This window comes from Anser anser, assembly GCF_964211835.1.
Source record: "Anser anser genome assembly, chromosome: 10".
NCBI lineage: Eukaryota > Metazoa > Chordata > Aves > Anseriformes > Anatidae > Anser > Anser anser.
This window is the reverse complement of record NC_139730.1, coordinates 3,067,269-3,095,200: the sequence shown is the minus strand read 5'-3', so window position 1 is coordinate 3,095,200 and position 27,932 is coordinate 3,067,269. Positions and strand designations below refer to the sequence as shown.

General features: G+C 51.3%; 1 protein-coding gene across 4 annotated transcripts in view; it reads right to left on the bottom strand.

Annotated features, from left to right (window-relative positions):
- The window catches only part of IGDCC3 (immunoglobulin superfamily DCC subclass member 3), a 91,044-nt gene that overhangs the window by 15,913 nt on the left and 47,199 nt on the right, over positions 1-27,932 (bottom strand). For all 4 annotated transcript variants that reach the window (XR_014588604.1, XM_083849966.1, XM_083849967.1 and 1 more), the window contains 5 exons: positions 23,763-23,907; positions 21,059-21,189; positions 16,964-17,101; positions 11,005-11,163; positions 4,317-4,482 (listed from right to left, as the gene is read on the bottom strand). Coding sequence is in view for 3 of the 4 variants with exons in the window: in XM_083849966.1 (XP_083706092.1) it covers positions 4,317-4,482; positions 11,005-11,163; positions 16,964-17,101; positions 21,059-21,189; positions 23,763-23,907 (739 nt within the window). In the remaining variant the exon portion in view is untranslated. The remainder of the gene's footprint in view (positions 1-4,316; positions 4,483-11,004; positions 11,164-16,963; positions 17,102-21,058; positions 21,190-23,762; positions 23,908-27,932) is intronic.

The window sequence follows — 27,932 nt, the reverse complement described above, 5'->3', positions numbered from 1 at the left end:
TTCGAGCTCGTTGCATAAATAACCTGCACCTTCCTTTAGGTGTCAAATCCCTACAAAATCCAGAGTTTGTGGGGGTGTGAACCCCGAAGGGACCAGGGTTAACCCATTTAACATGGGTTTCATGGCAAAACGCCACCTTGCAAATGACAGGTTGGAGTTTCCCTGGGTTTGGTACCAAAACAGCTGTCCTGCCCCGGCTGCATGGGTATTTCTGCGGGAAGCCCGCTCTCCCTGTCTGCAATAGGATTAAGTAACACAACCAGTGCAAGAAAAGCAAAGTCGTCCCGAAGTTCAACTGCAGAGGAATATTTTCTTTGATGAGCCTTGAGCGTCCAAGGCCCTTACAGCGAGTCATTCGCAGAGCCCTAAAACAAGGGCAAACCAGCGAGGAAGAATTTAAAAAGGAGACACTTCATAAGCAAAGGTCACCGAGGAGAGCAAATGCCACCTGAGCCCGGGTTCTGATGTCGCCTTTTTCCTGTGGAACAAATGAAGTCCCTTAATTACCATTTTGTAAATAAAATCTCCTTGGAAAATCAATATTTAGAGCCTGCCTCCTCTGAAGATGTTGGCCTTTGTTCCTTGCTATTATGGCAATATAAACCCCACGGTGTGATATACTTCGGGGCTGAAAATTATCCCCCTGAACCTGATTGGGTTAAAGGAAGGAAAGCAGTAAACCTTTCAGAGCAGTAATTCGGGTGCTATTTCATGCTTCCTTGTAAATTTTGGAGTAATAACCTAAAAAGCAGGATTTTCCACAAGCTCACAGTTAATGTGGCCAGTCACCACCCCTTCCCCCTGCGGCGACACCTCTGCTTTCAGGCCGGGCTGCTGATGCCAGGTGGGAATTCAGCTGGAAAAGCCCACTGCACCTCTCGGGCTGGGGCATTTGGATCGTGATCAATCCAAATCACCCCATGAAAGATGGGGACACGGCATCTCTGATTATCAGGGGCAGCTCCACTCAAGTCCAAAAGGCTCCACCAAGTTCTCCACCCGAGAGCAGAGCTGAGTGCAGCATCACGCCGACAGCCCCGGCATCGCATGGCAAGACACCCCCAGCGTCAGCCCCTTCGGTGATTTTTATTCACAGCTTTTAATGGAAAACCCCACAATTCCCTCCACCTGAGCCTTCATGCATTTTTCATCAACAATTATCCGCTAGCCCAGAACCGCTTTTGATTTTTGCTAATCATCGATTGGATATTTTGTTCCCACACAGCTGGCATTTTCCAAACACAACCACCACCTCTGGAGAGGGCACAGCAGAAGGCTGATCTTTAACGCTAATGTGTCAAGAAACCGTCAACACATCAGGCGGTCAGAGGGACCGCGAGGGAAGAGGTGTTTGTCGGACACAGCCTGAAAGGCTTATGTTACTGCACTGCAAGGCTGGAAGTCGCATGGCGAGTGGCTCTGGAGACCCGCATGATGTTGTACAAGCAGCCACGGCCAACCTGCAGGGAGCCCAGCCCTGAAGTTGCCATCCCACCTCAAAGAGGACGGTCTTCTGAAGCCCCCTGACCTTGAGGGTTTGTTCTCCTTGGGTTTGCAGCTACATGCCCCATGTCCTGCAGGTCTGGACCTCGCTTCCAGCTGCGTTCGTCTGCAAGAGTGAGGTTCTTCACAATGATACATTTTGCAATCAATTAGCACATGATACGATTTGGGATGATTTAGTCTTTTTTTAAAAAAAAATCCCTTTGGGGGCATTCAGACCTTTATTGTCACATTAAGCAGAGTTTTAATCCAAATGAATTTTCTAGGAAACCATGTAATCTAATTAAAGAGCTCACGGTGCAGTTTAGCAGCTTCATTACTAGTAGATTTGCGATCCATCTTTACATGGACAAATATTTTCCAAGTGCAATAGGCTGATAAATCCAAGGCATAATCACAAACCGATTCTGCCTGGAACTAAGAGGGTTACAGCACTTACTCATGCCCATGGGAATGAAACAAAGGACAACTTGAAAAAGCTCCGAAAAAAAACCAGTCGTTGATTTGTTTCCTCCGATTCCTGGAGGAATTCATGGCTCCGATTCATGGAGCACCCAGCCACGCTGTACGAGCAAGGGCATTTTTCAGACTGACAGCTTTGGAAACCACCAGGCACAGCCACTTTCCTGAAGCTGAGGGTTGGAATAGACCAAAACTAGGGCAAAAGAAGCCAAAAGTTGAACGTTATGAAGCATGATGGCCTTATGGCTCAGCTTTATGATCGCGTTACTATAGCTTAAGAAAATGCCACACGTCAGCTGAGCCCCAGTAACGGGCAGAGCTCCCCCAGCCTGGGACAGATGCAATGTAATTTGATCGTTTAGCTTGCAATGGAGAAGACTGGAGCTAAATTGCATTAAATGATTGCCATAAAATACTATTACAATGTTCACCAAGTCTCAGTTAATATGCACGTGTAGTGCACTGGGACCTGGTCAGGAGTCGTGACCACAATCGAAGACCCTACATCTACCTTCCTTGAGCAGTGGAAAGGTAAGATTTCACAGGCAAGGCACCCAGTAAAGACAAAGATCTGGACTCAGTGTGAGTTTTGTCATGGATTCAATGACCACTTGTAAAAAGTCTTTGGCCACAGAATCATAGAGTCATGTATGTTGGAAAAGACCTCTCAGATCATCACGTCCATCTAAGTCTTACCTGGTCAATAAAGGGGATGCACTGATTTCCCTTCTCCCATTTCTGGTCTGTTCGTATGACAAGGGCACACATGCCTCAGAAAACATGAACCATAACACCACGAGCCTGGAACGAGTGGTGTCCGTGTGTGCATGCACAAAGTTCGCCAAAGCTTTCTAAAAACTTCCAGCACAGAAAAACCTCCGCCGATCAAGAAGATCTTATTACAATCCACACTTTATCCTTCTTGCAACTCACATCCTTCTGTCCTTCATATAATAAAGCTTACGAAAGCCTCAATCCTGAAAGCAAACAGCTGTATTACAGAGAGCCTTAGAAAAATAAAAGCACTGTTCTCCATACATGCCATAGTGCCCGCACAGGCTACACTGAAAGTCCAGACCCTCCATCGAGGTGGGGTTGTATTCATGAGATACGTTTGTTAACACAGACAGCAGCTATATGACACTATAGAGTACAAACCTCTACCAATAATTTAGGTTTACAACACAGCTCCTATTATTTTTCAGTATATTGTTCAATGCTATTTCCATAGAAACTGTTGTCAACTTGTAATTTTCACGCTAAGAGCATCGCACCGTATCATTTCTGCAGTACAAACATCCCCGTCCCCTTGCATGGAAATGCAGTTATTTATTTAGTACTCAGAGAAAACACCTTTCCCCGGTGAGATAAAGGGCTGAAGTTCAGTGACAGTCAGCTTCCACGCGAATATTCTCTCAAACAGGGGTAAAGGCATTTGCACACCCAAACAGGTCGCTGTACAGGGGTTAAAGGATGGTTCCCCCACTGCGGTACAGCACCCAACCTGCCAGCCTCAGGGACAGCCTCCGGTCCTTCCAGAAATACCCAGAAGAGGATCAGGACAAAAGAAAAACTTTTGCCAGGCTCCTGCATCATCAGTCAAGGTCTATCACTGACGTCCTGGTATAATGAAGCACAGAGCACTGAAATTGTAAGCCTACAAAGTGCAGCTGGTAGGACCAGAGAGGATGCTCCAGTGTTTTACTGTATCAGAGCCCAAGTCAAATCCACAAATCCTGCTTCTGAACACCACCATCTTCAAGCTAGCCCTTTGCTAACACAGAAAGAAAGCCAACCTCCCTCCCAGGCCCCCCACTGGAGTCAAGATTGTTCAAAATGCTGACTTTTAATCCAGCCTCGCTCCCAAGGGAGCAGTGCCCCAGTCCGAGGGATGCGTGGCAGCCGCCCACCTCGCCCGCTGAAGCTGAGCCACCTCCAGTGCCCTCCCCGAGCAAGGTGCCCCAGCCACAGGGTGGCAGTGCCTCTGGATCTCTCGTGCCCATCTCGGCCCCCAGGACACAAACCATCGCCCAGCACAATGGGGCTACAGCAAGCAAGGCTGCACAGCTCACCAGGACATCTCGCAGAGCCCACTGCTCACTGCCAGCCTTCACCGACCGCTCCAAAACGCCCACATCTGCCTCAAATCAGCCGGCTGTGCAAAAGCTGAAGCCAGTGCGAGCTGTCTTTGTCCATTTTGATCCTGTTTGTAGCTAAATCACATGAAATACTCCCGCAGCGACAGCTACTTCTGGGCCACCAGGTAGCGACATGAGTCCTCCGTGCAGGGTGACTCCAGGCTGCTGCTGCCCGACACCTGGAGCTGCTTTGGCCAGCGCACGGGGACTTACCTGTTGTTATTCTTCAGCTTTATGTGGTCACTGGTCTCCAGGATCTGCCCGTTCCTCAGCCAAGTGATCTGCGGCGGGGGCTCCCCTTGGGCCACGCAGGTGAAGATGGCGGTGGTCCCCACGGGCCTCGAGATGGACTGGGGGTGCTGCACGAACTCCGCAGGGGCTGCAGGGAAGAACAAGGAGAAGGATGAGAAAAATCATGATGATCTCACTTCGCCCTGGCACAAGCCTCATAGCTTGGTCTCCTATAAGCCTCATCTGCCTGGGAACATGGGGAAGGGAAGTCTCGGTGCTGTCAGATCCAGGTATACTTGGCTAACCCACAGCACAAGCAGCAGGTAACGTATAAAAGAGAAAGCGTGCATGGTGTTTTGCTGAGCGTGGCACCAAGCACATCCATCACCCCGGCAGAAGTCAGCCCTCTACTAGAGAAGCTTGCAAAAACCAGCATGCACGGACAGCACAAAGAATGCTGAGGAATGGAGACAGCAACTACGTGCTGCAATGATGGTACTGCTGGGTGGGAAATCCTGCTCAACGGCAGAGCAACACCCCATGGCCTCACCCAAAGGACCCGTACGGCATTAGCAAACAGATTGTAAAGTGTGGATGTACATACAGCAATCTGGCAGCTTCTTCTGTCCCCAGGAAATATTGGATTTGCTGCAGATTCTCCTGACGGCAACGGACTGGGGAGCTCTTTTTACCCCAGATCTGCAGCCCGGGACCCTTTTGGTCCTGCCGAGCCTTGGAGAAGACTCCGCGGAGCCTGTAATTGCTGCTCACCTCACAACCAAATGTTTTTTACCTTCAACATCAGGGTTTGTAAACAGAAAGCGATTTCTCCCGCTTCTAGCAGCTCAGAATAGATTTAAAATCATTTATCAGAATAAAGCAGTGTATCAGCCTACAGAAAGCACGGCCTGCAAAACACTGCCAAATAGGTGAGTTTATCCGAGCAGTTACGCTTCAAAGGGCAAAGTGATAAATACACTCCACGTTGCTGCTGGGACCGAAAATCACGCAGAACCAGCAGCAGCCACAATGAAGACAAACAGATGAGAGGCACGGGCCCGTAATGAATTTACCAACCAGCGTCACACAATGGACGGCCGGCGTTAAATTTTTCCACAAAAGCAAGATCAGCCAGGGAGACGCGCTCAGCACCGCTCACGGGCGTTTTCCAAGCATGGGATTTCCAAGCAGGAGCTGCTATGTCAGGGCAGAGCCTTGTGGTTCGTGGCCAAAAGAACCCTTGGGGTTTGCTGTGGACAATAAAAGGACAATAAAACCCTTCCCCTGCTGCACGTGTGCAAGGGACCAGCACCGTTACCACTGCAGCAGGGCCAAAACGCAGCAAAAGGTGCCGGCATCTGAGAGCAAAGCCATGCAGACGGTAAGTCCCGCGAGCAGGAAGGCACAGAAACTCACTGCAGAGCTGCTCTGCCTTGCAGGAGCCCCCTCTTCCATTTTTAATAATCAAAGGGAAGCGGAGCATGGCAGCCCTGACTCATGTCAGCAGTCAGGGGTGTCCCCCGGCGGAGTTTATGGTCAGGCCACTTCTGCTGCCGCTCGGGTCTGCTGAACCTGATCCCAACAGCCTAACGGACACACATTTCCAGAGCCTCCTGCTAAACTTCCCTGGGTGCCAGTCAATGCGCTGCCCTTCTTTTCCTTTCCACGTTTTTTCCCCCTAGACTTAGAAATTAAAATAAAATTCAGGATCGGTTCCATACAAGTTGGAAGCGTGGCCAAACGGGCGAGAAACCTCTCTGCCCCGCAGTGAATGGTCCCTTTGGGTCGCGGTACAGACCTGATTTTCAAGACTCCCTTAACCTCCCGCCCCCCCGCTTTGTGCTGGCGTGCTTTTGCAGGCGCGATTATTTTGCAAGTGGCCGTGCACCTCCCTGCTTCCATCCCACAGGTTGTGCCCATGACACTCGCATGCGCAAAACACGATGCCAAGGAAGGGCACAGCCAGCTCCCAGCTCCCGGCGGCAGCTTCGTTAAGGATCCTGCGCTCCCTCCTCTTCGCTGTCCTGCTAAACCCAACCAGAGCAAAGCCCCGGCCACCCGTTCAACTCACTCAAACTCTTTGAGGAGTGGGTGGCCACTCGCTGGATGGTGCTGAGCTCTGTCCTCCTGCTGCTCCGCTCCTCCTGGCTTTCTGTGGGCACTGCTCTGTCCCGCTCAGCTCTTGCCCTCCTCCTTTTCAGGGCAAAAGGAGCAAAAAGGCCCAGGCTGCAGCAGAAACTGGGTGTTTGGTGCACCAGACCCCAGCGGGAAGCCTTAAAAGATGACTGTATGGACTTAGAAGGCTCCTGTCCCCATTACCAGCACCTGACAGCATCAGAGAAGGGACACGGGCTGGGTGCCACCGGGGTTTGAACATGGGGACAGACACTGCTGCGGGGAGATGCCCTCCTGCTGCCGCATCAATAGGAACAGAAGCACGAGGAACCCGGAGCGTTGATTATTCGGGGCTTAATGGGAGGGAGGGGATCACGCAGTTTTAATGAATATTTAAAGGCGTGACACTGGTATCAAAAAGCAATAACGCTTTTTTTTTTAATACCACCCTCAGAATCGTTAACGAGTCGGTTTCGCTGTGCTCACCAAACTGTGACAGCGCCAAGACGCACCGTAACAGCAGGCTGCAACGGGAGAGCCGGGCTGGCCCCATGCCCCTGGGGACATCTCCTCTGAGCAGGGACCGGCCACCAGCCCCACCCCAGGGAACGGGGAGCTTCCCTGCACGGCCACAGCCCCTGGCATGAGCTTGGGGTGTGCCGTTTGTTCCAGGGAAATTCGAGGTACCAGGGCCAGGTGACAGCCTGCACCTCCCACCGAAGCGCTAAGCACTCGTTAATTCTCAATTAGCCAGAGTAGCAGGTTAAGGGAGGGAGACTGGGGTGAGGAGAAGGAAGAATAACCTGGAAAGCACAAAATCTCATAAATCAGGCCAGCAGAATACACAATAAGGTTATAAAGACCGGTCAGCAGGGCGGTCGGTCAAGCACGGCATCAGGTGGCAGGAGGTAGACAAAGAACTGCCCCTCACTTTGCTTCTCCTCCGCTGCCCACAGGTGTGCGGATGCTTAGGTGAGTAACTAACTCTTCAAGCTGTAGGAGGGATTCCTACGGCCAAAGACGGGCACTGTGAGTGCGTCCCCTGGGAGCCGGGCAGAGCCCACACCAGGAGAGGCTGTCACACGTTTGTCCCTCGGCTGTCAGCGAGTATCGTGTGCCCTGCTCGTCCCGGCACGGCGCAGGCTGCAGCTCCTCCGCAGTGAACGTCCCCGTGTCACCTACCTGCGTGCTCCAGAGAGGATGCTCCGGAGGGCGCAGGCACCCCAGCTCGCTCCTGCACCCCGACGGATGAGATCTGAGCTCCTGCCTTTATCCCTGCACGGCTCCTTTTCTTGGCGAGGAAAAGGAGCACAGGATGGGCTCTGCTCCCCGGGGCACGCGGACCCACGCGGCAGGGACTGGAGCTGTTTTTGCAGCACGAATTTAAGCCGGGGCTAAACTCGAGGCCAACCACAGCGCCGAGCCTAAACCAGTAACCGCGATACCTCTGCTGACAAATTCCAGCCCGCAGCCAAGGCTCGCCAACGCCAGCGAGCCGGGGCGATGGGAGAAACATCAGGAAACGCAGCGGTGGCCGGATCTGCTGGACCACGGAGCGATGCCCGGCTCTGCCAGCAGCAAGCAGGGCGAACAAGGCAGCCATTGTCAGCGGTGCCTTCAAAACCCCGGCCTTGAGATGGGCACTCATTTATGAGATGGGATCTCATTTTTCTGCATAGCTTTCAGGAGGAAATGAAGCGTGGAGCGGAGAACACTGGTGACCATCTGGCCATTCACAGCCCGTCAGTTTGTTATGACACCAAACACATAATAAAGCACAAAAGATTGCGCAGGAGGTAGAGCAAAAGCGCTTTGATTTCTTTTTTTTTTTTTTTTCCCCCTTCCTTGCCACCGAAGCCTGCTCGTCCCTTGCACCACACGCACGGCCCGGCTCCGTTCAGCGTTCGGCCCTTCCTCGGCTCCCCCCGCGAGGCTTTCAATCGCAGCCCGGCACAAAGCAATATTCAAATGGCTGCGCCGGGATCTTAAAGAGAAAATGGAAACTTTCTTGTGGGAGAACCTCACAAAAGAGATCAAAGGAGCCCGAACGGCCAGGGGAGGGCAGGGAGGGAGGGAGCGGGGGATTGAGGCCTTATCCTCGGAAGGGAGGAGGAATTCCCAGGAAGATAATAAGATGATCTGAAGGAGAGCCTGCGACGTGAAAGGCTGGAGCGAGAGCAGAGCCCTGCGACGGGACACCTCCGGGGATGCTGTTATAGGATGAGGACCGCCGCTGGCAGCCCGCAGCGGGGCGGAGGTGGCAGCAGGAGGGAGGATGTGCTCCCAAGCCCCAGCTAACTCCTCGCCTTATAGCAGGAAACGTGGCCCTTTCTGCCCGGCTTTCCCACATATAAAACCGTGCCTCCTTCAAAAGGCGCGGGGCAAGTTAATTTGTGCCTCCAGGCACTTCAAGGGCCCCGCATAAAGGCAGCAAGTACCTGGCCTGGCATGCTTTGAGGACGCTCCCATTGTCCCAGCCCTGTGCTAACTTCCTCTCCAGCCAGGCTTTTGATGGCCTGTTCTTTGCTTTTCTTCTCTTTGCGGATGTAATTTGCATCGCTGACGTCTCGACAAAGATCAAACCCCCAGTCTCCCATGTCAGTCATTATCGGGGTTTTCTTCCCAGACAAACCTAACAGCAATCATTTGTACCTCTCAGCTGGAAAATTCCGGCAAAATGAGATTCAGAGGGAGAAGCTGCTTCAGAGGGAGGGGGGAGCAAACCTGGGATGAGTCCAGCTGCTCCCCTGGGGGTGGCCAGGCCCCCTAAACACGAACACTTTGTGCATGGCAGCACGGGTTCAGCTCCTGGCCACGCTTCTCCATACCACTCCCACTTCTCGCTAATCCTGATCACAGAAGCAACTCCCTTCCACGGCGAAGGGCTCCGACGACCCTTTCCTTTTCCAATTTTTCCATTTTCCTTTTCCAGTTTTGGGGACAAATTCTTATCTTGGTTTTCCAGGTGAAAATCCACAGTGATCCTACCCTGGATGTACTTCAACGCTACAGAGCAACTGCTCGGGGGTGCTGTTCAACTCTCCAAAGAGACTGAGAACTGCTGATCCGTAGCGATGAGAAGTTGTGCTGCCTTTCCCCTCTCATCCAATTGCTAACTGAAGCAGCCAACAGCATTCAATAGCTGTAGTTTTACAACTTCATAGATTTTTTAAGGAATTTCTTTCGGCTCTGCCTGCCTGATACCTGGACATCGGCTTTGCGTTTGGGTTCACGGCCTCAGCTGCATGCACCACGTGCAGAGCCATCCTGCAGCAGCTCTGAATGGTTTGTATCAGTACAGCCAGGTTGTTCGCAATGCCTGGGCTCTGTTTCTCTTAACAATGGGACTTCCAGGCCAACTCGTTGCACTGCTCACCCAAAAATGCAGCAGCAAAAGAGATGGCAAGTTTCCCCCCGCTGTTATCACCTGGGACTCAGGAGGAGCAAGCAGCCCTGTACACATTCTCTTTCTGCATCGCTCCCTGATGCTGCCAAGGCAAAAGGGAAGAGGGATGCCAGCATCCAGGGACTGCAGCCTTGCACAAGCCCTGTGGTGCCGGATCACCGGCAGCCGCTCCCAGGACCTGTCAGGTGAGCATCAGGGCTGGAGCAGGGCACTTTCCCCATCACCAGCATGAAAGGTTCAATTAGCCTGCTCCAGCAGGAGGCGTGTAATTTTAGATTCAGGATATCATCAGTCAATAGTTAATGAGTGAACTGATGAGAGTGCGAGATGCTTTAAGTGGACTAGCTTGAAGAGGAGGTGAGTGCCTGTAATCAGGGGCGGATTACTGCCATTCAGAGCACGCTGCCAGCTGGGTTTGCCTTCTGAAACACTTGCCTGGCTCCCCTCACCATGGAGACTGGTTGCACGGAGCATGTGGAGGGGATTTGCTTGGTTTCTTGAGCGCTGATCGCTGCTCCGGGCTGAATCACCCTCTACGAGTGACATTTCGGGACAGTTGCTGTGGGGACGGGGAGCAGCCTGCACTCCCTGGGCACGAACCCCAAAGGGTGCTTTACCCACATTGGGGCAAAGAGCTCAGACACAGCGTCAACTGCTACAGCAAAGGGTCTTGCTGACTTCCTGGAAATGGCTTTACGTTTACTCGGGCCATTTCAGGTCAGGGAGCAATACTCTGAGAGTGATATCCACTACTGGATATCACTGTAGCTGTGATTTCCATCAAGCAGAGGCATCCCATATGAGAACAGTGCCCGCGTCCCCACATCACTAAGAACCATGGAGAGGGTAAGAGGTGATTTGGCTGACTAACTCAGCCCGTGCTGTCAAGCCAAATACCTTGAGGAGGTGGGCAGCCACTGCAACCCAGCAGCTGAGGCCCCAGTTTAATGATGCTTGGCCACTACTCACCTGTTTGGGACACAGAGACTTACACCCACCTGCAAAACCATGTGTAGAAAAGAAGTGCTTTGTCTGACACTATCCAAGAAGCCCACACCAACCTATCACAGTGCCCAGGAGACAGGCAGAGACCGTGCAAAGGGCACAGCAAAGCGGGTATCGTCGCTCTGCCAGACCCAGTTTGCTCACCTTGCACCACGAGCCTGCCCTGCGCGGTTCGTCGCACCCGCGTGCCGGGTTTGTTCGCGGCGCACACGTAGATGCCAGAATGCTGCACGGTGAGGTCCGAGATCATGAGATTTCCTGTGCCCAGCACCTGGATCCCCTCCACGCCAATCGGGCGGCCGTCTGAAAGAGGGAGAAGAGGGTAAGGGTCACATCCTGAGCCTTCGTGTGAAGTGCCCCAGCGCACAGTCCTTGGTGAGGTCCGATTTAAGTACCTATGGAGTGGCACCGTGCTCTGTTACTTGGATTTGCCAAGTAAAGTCAACGGGTTTTAGCTGATGCTCTTAGCAGAGCTGCCTTCTGGAGGAAACCAGGATCCCCAGTTAAGTGTTTGCCCAAAAGCACACTTTGTGCTTGGAAAACTAAGGCACCATCACAGGAAATTTGGAAGCTTTTAACGTGTTCAGGTTAAGATGAAGCTCCCAGAATGCTTTCCAATAAAGCCATAAAACCAAAAGAAATCATATCAATTTCCGTGAGCCATTGATACATTGGATCCAGGCAGCTCAACAGCCTGTTGCCAACAGAGGTATATGCTCTGGGAAGGAGAGCAGCCACCCCCCAGCAGTGCTTCCCTGCTGCACCCTCCCAGCCACGAACAATTTATGGCTTGGGCATTTCCTGAGCTAGAAGTGGTGCTTTTTTTATCTGCTAACCCTTGAAGGATCTGTCTCGTTGCTTTTGGAAACTATGAACAATGGAGTTTCAGTTCCTTCGCTCCTGAACACACAGAATAGCCCAGAGCCAAGGAGCCCAGCTCCGAGCTGGATGGTTAGGTCTGGCCAGCTGCTTTGGCTTGGAAGGGCATCACGAAAGGGTTGCCTTCATCCTGAGGGCTGGGTATGAAGCAGGCTGGCAGGAGAGCAGCAATGCTTCTAGAAAATCACGCCTGGACTCCAGCACAAGGTTTTGAAGCACTTGGAAGTGCTTAGCATGGAATAGCAGTATCGGAGAATTCGCCTTTTTCCTTCAAAGCCTGTTTTCACTGGAGAATTCCCAGCCAGCTCTAATTACAATGTGTTTCATTAGTATCAGACTATTGCTTTTTATTGTTTCATTGGTTTGTGTTTTAAGACACTGCCTGACAAAGGCAGCTCTAAATCAATCCTAGCATGTGTCAGGGTGTCTGAGCAGAGGGGCAAGGCGGGGAGTACTTCTGCTGGAGGAGCACTTAAGGAGAGCACACATTCATCAGATGGGAAGCAGGAATCCAGTTCTTCTCTCATGTTTGCTCAGGGAGGAGTTTAAGGAGCTTACAGAAATGGAGAAGCAAGAACCAGCCTTAGTGACTGCCCCGTATGAACATCCCATGAGCCTACCGCACGTGTGTGCTCCACAACAGCAGAAGAGACTGCGTCTTGCACTTCAAAGTTGTGCTTGGTAAAAGGAAAAATCCCACCCCATTATCCCCAAGGATTCCCTTCAGAGCCCCTGCTGTACCCAAAAATGGCCCCTGATGGAGACCTGGCTCTCCCTACTGTGAGAAACAGAGTTGTGTTTTTGCAATAGAAGGTGTTGCTGCAGCATCGTGCTAGGAAACACTGGCAAAACAGGGACTGAAAGCTACCCGGCACTTCATCACCGTTTCTCCTGCCACGCTCTTTGCATTGTTTTTCAGGAAATTTTTAGACTTGAAGGATTCCTTGCTTCATTAGGCAGGCAATGCCAGATCACTTCATTATTTGCATTGCAAAGAAAAATGCTTGGGTCTTCTAGACAGAGAAAAACAATGTCGTTAAATGATTAAATGATCACATAGCTGGCCAAGCCACTGCAGCAGTAAATGGCTCGGTCATAAAAAGGACAGTAAAACATGACCTGTCCCGCATTTAATGAGCAACAAGAAGGAACCATTTCCTTCAAACATCATTTGAACTGAAGTGTAAAGAGGTCTGAATTAAATTCAAATTGAACTTGATTTCATCTTTTAAGTTAGACCTTTAGCAAGTCTGTATTTACAATAGGTGTGAAAATCAAATCTCCCTCTCGAGGGAGGGACGGGATCAGTGAAAGATGCGAAGTGTCCCCACCTGGATGCTTCATCACATCATTGCCTTAAGAAATACCACAGAAATGTGACTTGAATGTCAGCAGATTTAGTGTATTATTTACAATGTGCTACATAATTTAAGCACAAAAGACCCAGCCTGCAGCAGGTACCCTTCAAAGTCCAAATACCTGCATCTATACATCCTCAGTTGTCTCCCCAGCTTCAACTATTAATTACAGGGGTGATGCTCCGAAGAAACGTCTCCTGTCAGCCAAGCATCTTTCATTTCCCTGAAGAACAAAGCCCTCCAAGCTCAGAAATCCCGAGGGGACTGCCATCTGATTCGGGGAGCGTGGCCACCTCCAGCAGCTGGCCAGGATCACCGTGCCAGATCAGCCCATAGGCTTCTCGCTCAATTGCTGCTTTCCAAAAAGTCCTGGAAAGGGTTTCTAGAGCAACATCTGCACTTTTTAACCCTGTTTTTCTTACAGGGAGAACTGAGTGGCTTGGATCAAGAGACTCAGACTCTGCAAACCCACGTTTCTGGCATTGCTTTCCATCACCAAGTCATCTCTCCATGGTGGAGATCCAAAGGACTGCAAAAACTAACCCTTTTGCTCTGTCCCCAGAGCTCTCCGGACCCACACAGGCTTGAAACTTGCTCATTTACTATGACCTTCCACCTCTTTTTATGAAGTCAAAAGCAGAAAATTGGAGGCCTGAGAACAAGCCAGTTTAGGGGGAAATGTCTGCCAGATCATCTCACTCCCCAGCTGAAGAGGGATGAAGGTTCAGCCGGTTGTGAAGAGCAGCCAGTGACTGATTAATAAACCTGTTGGGGTGAAGTCCGGGGCTTGGGAGCCCCGTTATTTCTTTTTCTAGGTGTATGTGATGCTTTCTGGAGCCCGTTCTCCGCCTGCTCAACCAGTGATTGGCACACCGGCACCAATTACGGGGACCCGTTAAAACGTGCCGGGCGATATGAATATGCAACAACACGAACGCCTTTCTTTTATAAGTAGCGAGTTGAAAGAAAGTAACAACTTTCTAATGTTGATCATTTAGGTCTTTTGTGAATTCTTTGTATTGTGCCATAGTAGCCTTCCACTTTTTAGACGCATGGGTCTCCTGCTCTGTCCGACACCGGGCACCGCGGATTAGCATATTTAGAGTACATTGCAACAGTTGACTATTCAGGATGTGAAGTGGTGAAATTTACTCTATTATTTCTAAACACTTACAGGAACGGCGCTCCTGTCAACCAGTCAGCCATCTATTGCAAGCTTCTGTGTCCAATAAGTTACCAATTAATTGGCTCCTACAATTGTTGTATGGTTTACTTTTTGAATGGCTCCCTCTTTAGTAATTTCCTTCCCATTGTGCGACCCTTTCTGACAACTTCTGTATAACGCTATCAGATAATCACTGTCTTTTCTTTTTCGCCTCACTTTTCTATATCTCTCTAAATAGTGTATTATTCTGCCCTGGTACCTTTTATGGAGGCCAGCTCAGTGGCCTGTCACTTAAAGGGTAAGGATACATTAAAATCGTCATTCATTCAAAAGGCTTTGCAGTAAGTGCCCGGGATATTCATTTGTGCACACATACAGGTCCCAGCCTGAAGTGCGTAGCTCTGAAAGGAAAAGCCCTATCTTCCCTGAACAAACCCTTAATGATTTTACGTTTCTCTCAGAGCCTGCTCTCTAATGAATGTTGACATTTCATGCGCTGCGAGACACAGGAATTCTGTTTGTGGTCAGGGGCTACAACATATTCCCAAGGAAATTAAATTCAAAATTGATTGTGTGACACTCAAAAACCGGCCCAGAATTGGAATGATTTCCTTTAAGCAAAATATAGCTGCCTCTCCCCCTGAAAACCGGCCAGGTTTTCGCAAAGCCAAAGCAAGAAGTGCAAATGTTGCTTCCCTTGCAACTGAAAGCTGTAAAAGCAAAATTGTTCTTTGCTCCTTTCTGACAGAAAAATGCCACAACGTCAAAACTGTGAGCAAAGGGGTTCAAAGAGAAACTCCAGAACAGCAACAAGCCCTGTGCACAGACCTGGTGTAATGGCAACACCGTGGCTCTTTCCCTCAACCAAGCAAGAGAGATGTTCACATAGAAGTGAGCTTTACATTTAAATTATTGCTAAACCAGCTGCATCTCTTTAAGACATCATGGCCATGGATTTTATTATTTCTTGGAGTGGATGAAGGTTTTTCTTCCAAGGTATGTCGTTAATCGGTTGTTTAAGCTGAACCAGGTCTGCCAGAAGAACCTGAGGAAGGAGACCCTCATAGGGGAGGAAGCCACCTGTAGAGGACAGATGCTCGAAGAACCTCCCTGTCCAGCGTAACCCCTCTCCCACCTCCAGATGACAGAGACACGAAGACATCAAAGTGCTTCTGAAACCTCTACAAAGAGATGACAGGCCCACGAAGTCACCAGAGAGCCTGTAAGCCCCATTGCTGTCTAGATTGGTGCAATAAGAAACAAGATCTTTGATTCTTTGGACAGGAAACATTCACACTGAAGGGGAGGGAAACTAATGGGGTCCCTTTGCCACTTAGGAGCTCTAAATCTGCTGCTTTGCTGCAAGGCCATGTGGGGAGGGTATTTATTCTTGGTGGAAGGCAATGCTGAGCTCACACCATCCAGGCAAACATAGCACGAAGCTATTACATCTTCATTACTGCACTGCTCTTTAGAGACAAGTGTTTTGAAGAAGGTAATAAGCACTTATAATTAAGGCAATTATAACGTAGTTTATTATAGTTGAGCTCCAACGTAGAGCTGCCTTGTGTCCAAGAGAACCAAAACAGTGATAAAGCTTATCTGGGGAATTTTTAAAACAGCATCAATCTGATGGTTATGGCTCTGGAGGAAAAATAAGAAGTTAGCAGACACAAGCTGATTTTATAAGCCACCAGAGGAAGCAAGCTGGAGGGGAAGCACAGAGAAACAGTGCGACTGCTGCCGGATACGTGTCTGTGTCCCCTCGCAGACGGCTCTGAGTGGGAAGTCACTGTCCCATGAGCCAGGCCAGACCCCACCAGCACGGCCCTCGGAGAGCCACGGGGGCAAAGCCCTGCACCCAGCACTGCTTTATGGGCAGGATTATCTCCGCTCGTGCTTCACAGACACCTCGGGTGACTCGGGGAGATTAGCTTCAGAAAACAACGTGACCCCACAGAGCACGAGGGCTTGGGAAATGCTAACTGACCCCAACCCCACAGCATGCTCGCACGGTTACGAGCTCCAGAAGATAAATGAAAAGCCATCAGCTCTTTGCTCGGCGCAGATTTCTGTTGAGCGGTGGAAGTGTTGCTCCGCACAAAGTATTTTCTGAGCTACTATCACAGTAAAAGCCTAAAAGAGCCCTCGCTTTCGGACTGGGAGAAACACTGCACTTTGCTTGCGTGATGCCATCAGACACTGGCTCTGGTTTTCATGCTGATTAAAAACCATCACTGACCCCAGTGGTGAGCATCTGTGTTTTCAGAGCTTCAGACACGCCACCTTAAGCTCTCTCTGCCCCCTACGATTTTTTACAGCTCTCTGAACAGACAGCAAGTTTCTTTCAAGTCTGTTTCACACGGAAGACATGTTTGTGTACGCTTCTGCTTCTCTGGGCCAACAGTGGTGATGTTTTTGATGCAGCTGAAGAAGACGCTGTCACTCAGGGAACGCTAAAATTATCACCTTTCAGGAAACATCTACGGGTTTAACCAGCCCACTTCTCTAACCGCTAAACACAGGATCTTGGCAGGGAGAAAAAAACAGAGCGCAGACAAGAAGATAAAAAAAAGCACTTCAAGCCTGCAAATAATCCCCGTAGGAATGGAAAGGGCGAATCACTTGTGATATAGTCCCTGGCATCACCTGTTTCCTACACAGAGGAGGGGAAGAAATCCCGGTCGGCCCCGGGGCTTACCTAGGCGGCTCCAGGAGACGATGGGCCGGGGATTGCCGGTCGCGATGCACTCCAGCACCGCGGTCTGGTGCACCGTCAGCGTGAGGTTCTCCGGTCCGACAAGAATCATGGGGTCCTTGTAAACAGTGGAGTGGGAGCCTGCAAGGACAGCATCACTGTTAAAAGGCATCCCTGGGGCCTCTCATCTCCTCCTCCTGTTTAGTGGAACCACAGAGGGCTTCGTTCATCCTCTAGGTAACGATGATGTGTTTGGTGTAATCCCCAATAAATCTGAGATGCACGTGAAACGAAGGGAGCACAGCATTCGGGAGGCAGCTGCATTGTCTGCATGTGTTTTAAGTGTGCACTGCTATTTCTGGGGAAATTCGGCACACCCAGCCATAGGCACAGCTCTTACCACCCACGTATGGGCAGCACAGAGAAGGAACCTTGCTGCGAGCTGCAGTGAGCAGATTTGCAGGTTGGATGTGATCTACAGGGAGGACACAAGCTACAGGACAGCTTATACAGACTTATTCAGACATTACGCAAATAAATGAAAGAGCTGCTTCACCTTTCAGCATCTCGGTTTGTTAATTAATCTGTGTGGTCCACAACGCATAAATCTACCTCCGTGCAAGCATCCTTTGTTGCTGCTGGTGTCATTTGCTCCAAAACCCCTGTCCAGGGGCACAGAAGGAAGTGGAGGTGGCAGTCTCTGACTCCCACTTGGGATCTTTTTGAGAGAAAACTCCGGAAATTGTTTATTTGCACTACGGTAGCATAAACAGGCAGCAGCCGAGATTGAAACCCATCACACAAGATGATGCACGGACCAATATTAAAATAAAGCTCTGGCAAAAGGACATTGGAAACTAGACAACCACATTTCACCGGACAAAAGGAGACTGCAAGGGCCAAACTATCATCCCGTGTCAGGTACAGCACAGCTGAACCTGCATCTCCTGGGCCACCAGAAAGCGCCTTACCCCTGGGCCAAAGCTCCCTTTGGCCTCCACTCCCATTTTTGGGGAACAGAAGAGGAGGAAAAGGAGATATTCTCAGTTCTCCATCAGCAAACAGGAACAACGACAACCTCTGCATTAGCCTTCTCCCTTTATGCTCTCCCTTGCTGATGAGATCTGGGTTGCACGCCAGAAACGCCGAGGTCAAGCAGTGTTTAAGGAATTTAAACAATCTGACAGCTGCTGCTGGCAAAAAATGCTCCGTGCACCTGCAGAGAGGAATACTTGCGCTGCTCTTCTCCCCCGAGCAAGATTGGGGCACGGGGGAGGCTGGAGCAGAGCCCTGCCACCGGCGAGGCTTCGCTGTAAGGTCCACCCCGCACCGTCTCCAGGACACGGACATTCCCAAAAGCTTGTTAAAGCGAATCGATGCCCCAAAAACGACCTGCGAGGGCTCTTCCCATGCTTTTTAACATCACCCTCTCGCAGCACCTCAGGGGCTGAAACGAGGGTGGCAGCAGGGGGATCGCACAGCACGGATCGGAGCGGCTCGCTGGTTAACCATCCCTCCGGGGGCTGCTCGGGGAGCGACAAAGCCACTCCGAGGCTGCGTCTAAATGGGCAAAATCCAAGAAAAATCACCGTGTCGGTGTGACTTAAGAGCTGACTTTCTCGCTGAACGCATTTCACCGCAAGCCATAAAATGCAGATTTTTTGATGAGAACCAGAATGCACAATAAATTCATATGACCGGCTGCTTAACCCCAAGGGATCTGAAAACAATACCTCCCCGCTCGGTACCTCGGAGTGCCTCTAAAAGCCATGTAAATTTATTGTTCTAAATCACAACGGTAAATGTCCACGCTTAGAATAATACGATATTATCATCGTATTATATACTGATTTCAATATTTCAAAACACTGAAAAATGAAATGAAATGTCCAAGGTCACCCAAGAATATCAGCAGACGGGAGCTGAGACCAGAGCAAAATTTATAAAACTCTCTATTTTGCCAACGACAACAACAAAAATCACACTCTTTGATTTACGCTCCAAGTCCTCAATATGCAGGCGGGTTCCTGGGTGTGGGATCAGCTCCCTGACTTTGAGCAAACCTTGCCCATCTCTGGGACCGGCACTTCCACCGCTGCCGAGCCTGATGCTGGTGGCAGTGGCAGCTCCCGCAGGTCCCCAGAAGGGACGGTGACCCAGGAGGGATGCGGCTGCCCCCTGACCATCGGGGAGGTTTCCTTCTCCTACCAGGACACTCTTTGGTGCAGCATCAGGAAGGGAGGAGTGACAAAACGAGGGGCTCTCAGTAGGCAAGTGCTGCTGGAGGAGCATGACGGGGGTTAGGGCAAGCTGGGGGGGATTTATTTTGAAAGGGAAAAAGCCTCTAATGATGCAGGCAGTCCCCAGGGGCTCTGCCAGCAGCAATCCTGGCGAGGGTGGGGAGGTCCCCGGCACCGTCAGGAGTGACAGGCACTCTAGCAGGGATGGGAGCGTCGCTGGCACGGGCTGTTAGATCTTGATCAAAAGGACGGCAGCAGAGAGAGACGCGGCTCGTGCTGAAAAGGTGTCAGTGCAGAGAGGCAGGCGGCCCCCTGGGAGCAGCTCCGCTAAGCAGGCACTTGAAAATAATCAATCAGTAGGGCTGGAAGACAGATCTGTGCTGAGAGAGGAAGGGAAGTGCTGCGAGCAGGCTCCTTCCTCCCCTGCAGCAGCCAGCCTCCTCCTCCTCTCCCACCCCAGGGAGGGTTTCTGCAGGTCAAACAACAGCTGAAGTTGCTGTCCCAGCCAGGGGACCCTCCTCTGAAGAGGGTAACGTGCTTTCAACAGGCTGCGAGTGTGCAGACGTGCGGTTCCTGCAGCTCTGCTCACATGCAGTAACTGAAGCACGGTCCGAGCCCTTCACAGACACTTACACACTTACACACTGTGCCCGTATTCAACATCCGACTGCCTTAAGGAAGAGAAAAACCACAAGCACTGCACAGACAGGAAACCTGGAAAATATCCCTTTGGGATGAGGGATGGTCAGCTGACAACAACTAGCACTTTCTGCCCTGTGAGAAACAATAACTCAGACCAGAAAACTGACACAAAGAACTTCAACACGTCGGTAACTCACTGTACATCCCCCCCCCACGTGGCTACTGTTCACGTAGATCAAGAAAACAGCTAGCTAGCAGGCACCAGAAGCTCCCAGCTCTTTCAGAACCAGCTAACCTGCTCGCTTTCCCCACCAGGCGACGTACACAGCATCACTCTTTCCTCGGCTTCCCCCGTTTCACAAGTGCTGCTTTTTTCCAGTCGGCAGAGGCCAGCCTGGCACTCGGTGCAGGTGTGAGCCTCCGACACACAGGTGTACACTAGCAAGCTTCCAGTCACCAGCAATTACATGCCACCAAAGGCCAGAAGGATCACAGCTCGGGGGGAAGACCCTTTGCTGCATGTAAAGGGTCCGTGCATGCTGTCACCAACACATCTAACTTGTGCACGAACAAAGTGTGGCTGTGAAATGCTTTGGTTTGCTTGCACAGCACACAAAAGACCAGCAGGTATGTGGCTTTGGACCTGTTTCTGGAGAGGGACCGAAAAGTACTGCCATTTCTTCAGCTGGAGCTTTCAGAGGTGAAAGCCAGTTTTCTGCCAATAACTTCAAATATGGATGGGGAACCGAGCCCAAATCCAGCCTGGGGTGCTCAGGGTTTCTCCTTCTCATCTTCCAAAGAAAGGCGAGCCCACCTTGGTTGCAGTGTAATGCTCACAGCCTACAGAACATAACTCCCCTATTAGATAAATAATTGATCACCCTGTGTGCTGCAATTACTTCCAGAGTGGGCAGGTCTCATAAGGAGATGATGCATCTTCCGCATTTCCTAAAGAATTTATTTAATGCAAAGCTGCTGTAACTCATGTTCACACCGTCCTCCCTCTCCCCAGAAACTGGCACTAATTTAGAGGCAAAGAGACAGATTTCTCTGCTATCAAATGGCCCGATCTGGCAGGAACTAATAACAATACAGAACAAGGAATGTGCTATTGCTGGACAGAGGAACTTTTCTCGGTGTTATTAGCCCAAAGCTAAACTGTCCTGGTCCGGAACAGCAGCAGGAAGGGGGAAAGACAGTCAGGACCGGTACTGACCTGACACAGTGAGCCTGGCCTCCCGGCTGAACTTCACATTAGCAATATTGGTAGCGACGCAGTGAAAAATCCCGCTGTCCTCTGCCCTCAGCCCCGTGATCTGGAGAACCCCCTTGGGAAGCAGCGTGTACCTGCGGGAAGAGAAAAGCAGAAATGAAGACTTGCAAGGCGGGACATGATGGGAAAGCAGGGTGATGAAAAAGCAGCTGAAAAGCAGCTACCACCCGCATGATGCGGACCCCAGCAGGCTGAGCACGTTTGCTTTTCAGTCGTTTGCTTTTTCGATATTTGAGCCTCTGCTCTTCTTTTGCAGAGGTTGCGTTCCTTTTTTCATCTTCTGATGCATCCTTGGGAAAGGATGGCTTTCGATAGAAGGCTATAAAGTAGAAGCTTCTTTAACTTGTGGAAAAGCTTTGGAAGTGCATTTTCATGTGAAGGCAGCTGACACGTCAGTCTATGGACAAGCACGGGGGAAGTGTGTGCTCCAGGTCTGACACAGGACTCAAATCCGTGCAACATCAAAACCTCGAATGCACGGAAAAGCGTCTTTAAAATAAACATTGTGTGGGCATACATAAATATAAATATTTTGTATATACAAACTAGATGCACTTAGAGCACGCATGCACACGCACAGACATCTATACGTGTACATACATTACGGGTTGCTTGGCAACTGCGTGTTTAAATTGCTCGGTGCTGTGTCATTACACCGTGATGAGTTAATAATCCATTTCCGTCTGGAAGATGAAGAATACCTTGCTCCGGATCAGCATATGGTTAAGTGCCTATAACCTGCTCCCTGCGCCGGGTGCCAAACGCGCGGCTCGGTGTCGGTGGCAGCGTGAAAGCAATCAGTCTTACACGTCCCCAAGTTGATTGCAATCTCTCCGGGACTTTAAAACGCCCGTTGTTTTGGATGAATTATACCACAAGAAGCCTTCATTTTTGTTAACAATCTGCCCACAGCATTAGAAGATTCAATTCCAAAGCTATTATGCTGCCTTCAGAGCCTCCAAGTGCAAGGCTCGGCATACAAATTTATACACACTTCATACGCAGAAATGCACCGGGCGTGATTAATGCAGAAATCCAATTCAGTTGGAGATGCAACCCTCATCACCCAGGCCCGCTGGTGTCAGAGATTAATCCACTGAGCTAACAATGAAATCCTTCCCCTGCAACTTTACTCCTACAAAAAGCCTGTTCAAAATCAGGACACTGAAAACCTGGAAAGCTGCTCCTAGACCGTGTCCTCCAGGGCTTGGGCGAGCTCCTGGCCCCAGAGGCGAAGCAGTGGGATGGGCACAGCTCGGGGTTATCTGGCTCTTCCTCCTTGGTCTTGGAGAAAAGAAGTCATGGTCACACTGATCCGTGCCACATCTGTCCATCCCCACACCAGTGACCTTGGGCTCAAGCAGCAAGTGGCAATAATGCATGGGGGACTTCAGGAGGACTTCGCCCATCCTGCAACATCCATCAGGATGCACACAAGGTGCCAGGCCCGATTCTGCACCCTTTACTCCTGCCGATACCACCTCGCACCAGCCGCCCTGCTCTGCCACGTCCCCGGTTTAGCACTCGTGTGACTGAGGAGCCTTCGGAGGAGATTGAGTTTGACGAAGCAACCTTGTGCTGGGCTAAAAAAAGCTCAGACGAAAAACACAATGAAAAACGAAACCTGACAGTTGCAGTTTTGCACCGCGAGGTTGGGCCTCTTGGGCCTTTTTACTGTAAGTTCACCGTGATGCTGAAAAGGTCAGGCATTGTTCCAAGCCTCACGTTTTCTCCTGCCTCCGAAGAACCCCACCAAGTTCTGTTTCAAGAATAGGGGCTTTCAGGAAAATATTTACGGCTTCCTGGTCTCGCCTATTCCCAACGCACGGACGCCAACGGGCGATGGAGGTGCGCTGCGACCTGGTCTCCTGCCATTGCTTTTGTGCAGCCCCCGAGCTGCAGCTGGGACCGCCGGAGGCTGCCGGCGTGGAGCACGGGCTTCCTGCCACCTGTACCCTGCTCGGATGATCAAACCGTGGCCAGGGAGATTTCCGACGCGGAGGGAGCAGGCTGTCAACCGCAGGAAGCGAGGACGTGCCGCCCCAAGGCCTCGGCTGCGGAAGGGGGGCGGCTGGGGCTTCTCTGCAGGAGGGAAACAGCAGCCCCGAGGCGCTGCGGGACGCGCTCCGCGGAGCCTCCCTGCTGCCACCCGCTAAGGGAACCCACCCGGGAAGGAAGGTCTGGTGGTCGTGGTATAGTTCAGTTTTGGGAGCCGCTTGCAAGACCATGTCATGGTTCTGGTGCGGATAGACGTGCTCAAAATGGAGTCACAGAGGGATGAAGGATGCCAGAGTTGCTCCAGGCTCTCCTAGGACTGCTGTGTGGGCTCTCCAGGCTGGAAAATCAAACTGGAAGAGGGCTGCTTCCTCTTGGGGAAGGTCAATGAAAGCCTCTGCCCCTTCCAAAATCATCTAATAGGGTTTATCTAGCTTTCCTGGGAAATGCCGTCTTTCTGCATGGCCCTTGGCCAGAAGGAGCCCTCACAACCCATAACATTAATCTAAAGAGTCTTCCATGGCAGAAATGCTGGCCAAGAGTCTTAGCCCAGGTCAGTCATGTCATAGAAGACCTGTGGGGTAAAAGCAGGCCTGCTCTCCTGCCTCCCCCTGGGGAAAGGACAGCAGCACGTGGTTCGGACATGTCCTACCTTTCGTTGTCCGTGTTGACCGGCATGCGGTTCTTGTGCCAGAGGATGACGGGCTCGGGCAGGCCGTGGATCTGGCACTGGAACCTCGCAACGCCCCCTTCCTCCACCACTGCGTTCTGCGGGTGGATGTGGAAGTCGGACATCGCTGGAAGACACAAAGAGAGACAAAAACGGTCGCTTGTGAAAGGAGATCCATCGCCAGCAACTTCACGGGACCTAGGAACTTTGGCAGAGCTGGCAAACGGGGTTGTCAGGCACCCACCCTGGCAGAAGACCAGGCTGTTTGCACTTGATCCCCATCTCTGCTGGGCTCACTGCACGTCCTGCCTTCCAGCGAAATGGAAGTAATGGTCACATCTCCGTGTCGCAGAGCACCAGGCTTCCACCAGCACCAAGAGCGGGCTTCAGAGCTCAGCAGCTCAGCCCACCGCGGCTGTTGGGGCTGGGGCCACCCGCCGGTGAAGGACAAACCCCGGCGTGCCCACGCAGGGTGAACACGGAGCAGCCCGTTTCAGCACAGCCACAGCTGTAAGCATCGCGCAGAAAGGCTCTGGCACGCTGTTAGAGCTCCATAAATAATACAGTAATTATTACTATTAATTAATTGGAAGGTGCTGCCTGTTGACTCGGCAATAAACATATTCGAGGCTAATAAACATCCCAGTGGTTATTTAGCTCGTGATTCATTTATGGCGCCGCATCCACAGGAAGATCTCTCACATTATCATATAAAATAAACTCCAAGAGAGCCCCCTGCTCCGCCAGCCCAGCCCGATAATGCCTCTCCCCAGCGAGAAAGCCTCGTCCCCTTTTACACGCGTCAGGCGTAATGAATGTACCTCGGCTACGGAACAAGCTGCATGTGTGTCAGGGCAGCTGAACCATTCAGCTGCAAACTCCAGTCGGGCTCGGGCAGATGGGAGGTGGCCATTAGCAATCATACATTAAATATGTGTTGCATTAACCCGCGCTGCTCCCCGACCCGTCGCTCTCAGCCCGCTCGCCGCGGGTTTGTTAAGCTGACGGCACAACGTGCAGCGAAGCCACGGCACGGCCGTGGGGTTGGGAAGGGTTTACAGGTCTAAGAACGTGCCCCCAGCCCCACGTCGGGATTCTCGGGTTGGCAGCCCCCTGTGCCACGCTCCAGCCGGGCTGCCAGGGGTGCACGCAGCAGCACAAGGTGAAAAGACCAAGCCCAAACCTATCTGACTTTCCCAGGATGAAAGGTAACGCGGTGTTCCCTACAGTAAGGGGCAGAGCAATGGCAATTTACCCCGTTTATACACATTCAGCCTGGAAATGGGACTGTTCGTGGCCCAGAGCAACCAGCCACGCGGGCTCGAGCCCAAAGGCAGCTGGGGTGTCTCCCCCGGCAGCCCCCAAACCAGGCAATCCCCTCGCCGAAGCGATGGGGGCTGCTGAAAGCAATGGGGTCACCGGGGGTCCCTGCGGCAAGGGGGGCTCGAGGGAGCTGCAGCATACGTCAAGGCTGCCCCTCGGAGGCCCAGGTCAGGGCGAGCATCCTGCACCCAAAGCTGATGGGCTCTCACCAAGAAACGAATCCGAGAATTAACGAGAACAGCACAAAGCTCGTTAATAAAGAAAGGCAAAGGAAAAAAAAAAAAGCTGGGATTCAGACGCCTGCAGGAAAATTCCTTTCAAAGGTACAGATGCTCAGCGCTGAGGTTTTTCGGTGGCTGACAGGGTTGATAAGAAGAGGGAGGTGTGAATGAGCCCAGCCCCAGCACAGACGCTGCTCTGCCGGCTGCAGAATTCATTGGCGTCCCTTTATTTCAATAATATCACCTCTCCTAGGTAAAACTGCAGCGATAACCTCTACTCTTAAAGACACTAGTATTAATATTTATCATGAATAAAACATGGGCAGTTATAAATAATTCAGTTATGAGGATGTTAAGTAAAATATTACTCTTCAACGACCCTATAATGTGGCTTTGAAGCACAGTTTTATGTTAAACGCCTAGGAAACACTGTGACCCTTGCCAAGACCAGCTGGTTTGCAGAAGATGCATTAAATATTCATGCGCCGAGCTACAAAACGCTATTTTTAACACGGCTTTACGAGTTTATTTACAGTTGCACAGACAAAGGCTTTCGTGGCACCTCCTGTAAAGCAGCACCAAAAGTTGAAGGCGAGCGATTACCTGGACGCTGCTCTCAGCCAGGACATAAATCACGGCGTGAGCACGGCCACTGTGCAGGGCATTGCTCGGAGGGTCTCAATCTCTGCTGTTCCCCATAAGATTTTTACACACGCCGCAGCTGACTGCAACAAACCCGTCCGGGAGTGCTCGCTCCCGTTTGGCGCTCGTCTTCCAGCGGAAAACGCCGCGGCTCCTGTTATCACCCGGGTGCTCTTGTTTCAGCCGACACCCAGAGCTGCACGCTGGTGGGGCTGGCCAGCAGCCAGGGAGCTGCATCTAATCTCTATGCTAATGGCCAGAATCATTTAAAAAATAAATACACGCAATCGCAATAGCCCCTTGCCCCCGTGAGCTCCTAAGCGGGGAGGCAGCCTCTGATCCACCTGCCTGCGTTACCTATCGCTCTGGTCATCCAGCATCACAGCATCCACGTGCCAACGGAGGAACTGGTGCTGCCCCAGGTTCCTCTTTACCATCCTCACACGGGGTGTCTGTCACCCTGTTCCATTAAACTGCCCTCTTCCAGCTCCAGGCGTCAGCCAGCCCTGAGATCAGACCTGAATCGCGCACTCGCGTTGCTCCGTACTGATGGAGCTCCGAGCCTCGGTGTCTCAGTGCTTCTGCTGCCATCACAGCTGGGTTTTGGCTGTGGTACACCCAGACTGGCACAGAGCAGGGAGAGAAAAAAAACCAAACGCTACAGGAGAAGGCTTGCAGCAGATGGGGATGGTTATAAGAGCCCTCCCACATCGCTCGCATGGGTGCACCTTCTCCTGAAGATGATGACGCAGAAGAGATGGCAGCTGGGCAGGTCTGCAGCGCGAGGCAGGTGAGCTGCTCTTCACCTCTTCTCCCATCTCGAACCACGGAGGACCTCGGTTAGGATGGGGCTGGGCGGTTGGTTCTCTTCCCCAGAGAGAAGCCCATGCTGGGGGCGTCCCACTGCCTCACCCTCACCAGCGCGCAGTCCTCACGGCACGTCCTGCAGACACGGCACCACGCAGGTGAGCAGCGGCTCTCATCCATCCTCATCCATATTCAGAGAAGATTCGTTCTGGCAAATAGCTTTGCTGGGTCTCCTCTAATCAAAGAGCAAACACTCTCCCCAGCCCAACGGATCCCGTGTGGAAAGGCCAATAGAATAAAAATGAAAACAGGTATTGAATGAGATTTCCTTTACTCCACGAAAAAAACTAAATTGAAACCATTAGTGGCCAATCCTTTCTCGCTCGGCATAGCATTAGTGCTAAGCCAGAGATTGACCTAGATTTGATATAGAAAAAGAAAACATTAACTTGGTATGTCAAAGCAAATCCCAGGCCTGCTGGAATCATTAAAACGCAAACATTATTATCAAGTGCAGGCACAAGGGTAGGAAGGAGACTTAAAAGGTTCGGTGCCAAGCACGGTGTTAGGAGAGTACTGGGGAAGCCCAGCGAGTTCTGCAGGCACTTTGCTTTCTGCTTTTAAATTACTTGTGGGGAAACAGATGCCCAGGCTGGCTGCGATACAGGAGGATGCCGGGGAGGTGCTGAGCATCCTCACCACCAGACAGCCCACAAGCAAAGACACCTTCTCCGCATTTTTGCCTCCAGCCTGTTAAATTCAGGCCTCTTCTAATGGAGCACGTGGTTAAAATGCCTCTGGGTTAACACAGTGCGGGGAACGAGAGAGTTTAATGGGGACACGGCCGCAGTACCTGGGCTCCCAGATGCTCCTGCCAAGGAGGGCAGGCTTCGTTAGCTCCGTTACAGCTGATGGAGACGAATCCTGGGAGGCACGTGGTTTGCCCAGGGAGAGAGAACAAGCCACGGGCAGAGCCTTCCCCTTCCAGGAGTGGCTCTATCCCGAAGCTGCTGATTTTCGTGCTAAAATCTCCAACTTACAAATAACAATTGAATTTCTGCATGGGCTGGCAGAAGTCAGGGTTATTTTTAAAATTCAAGGAGCCACTCTTCCAGTTAAACCCAGACCTGAACTGTTCTCACATCAGGCTCCCAGCTCC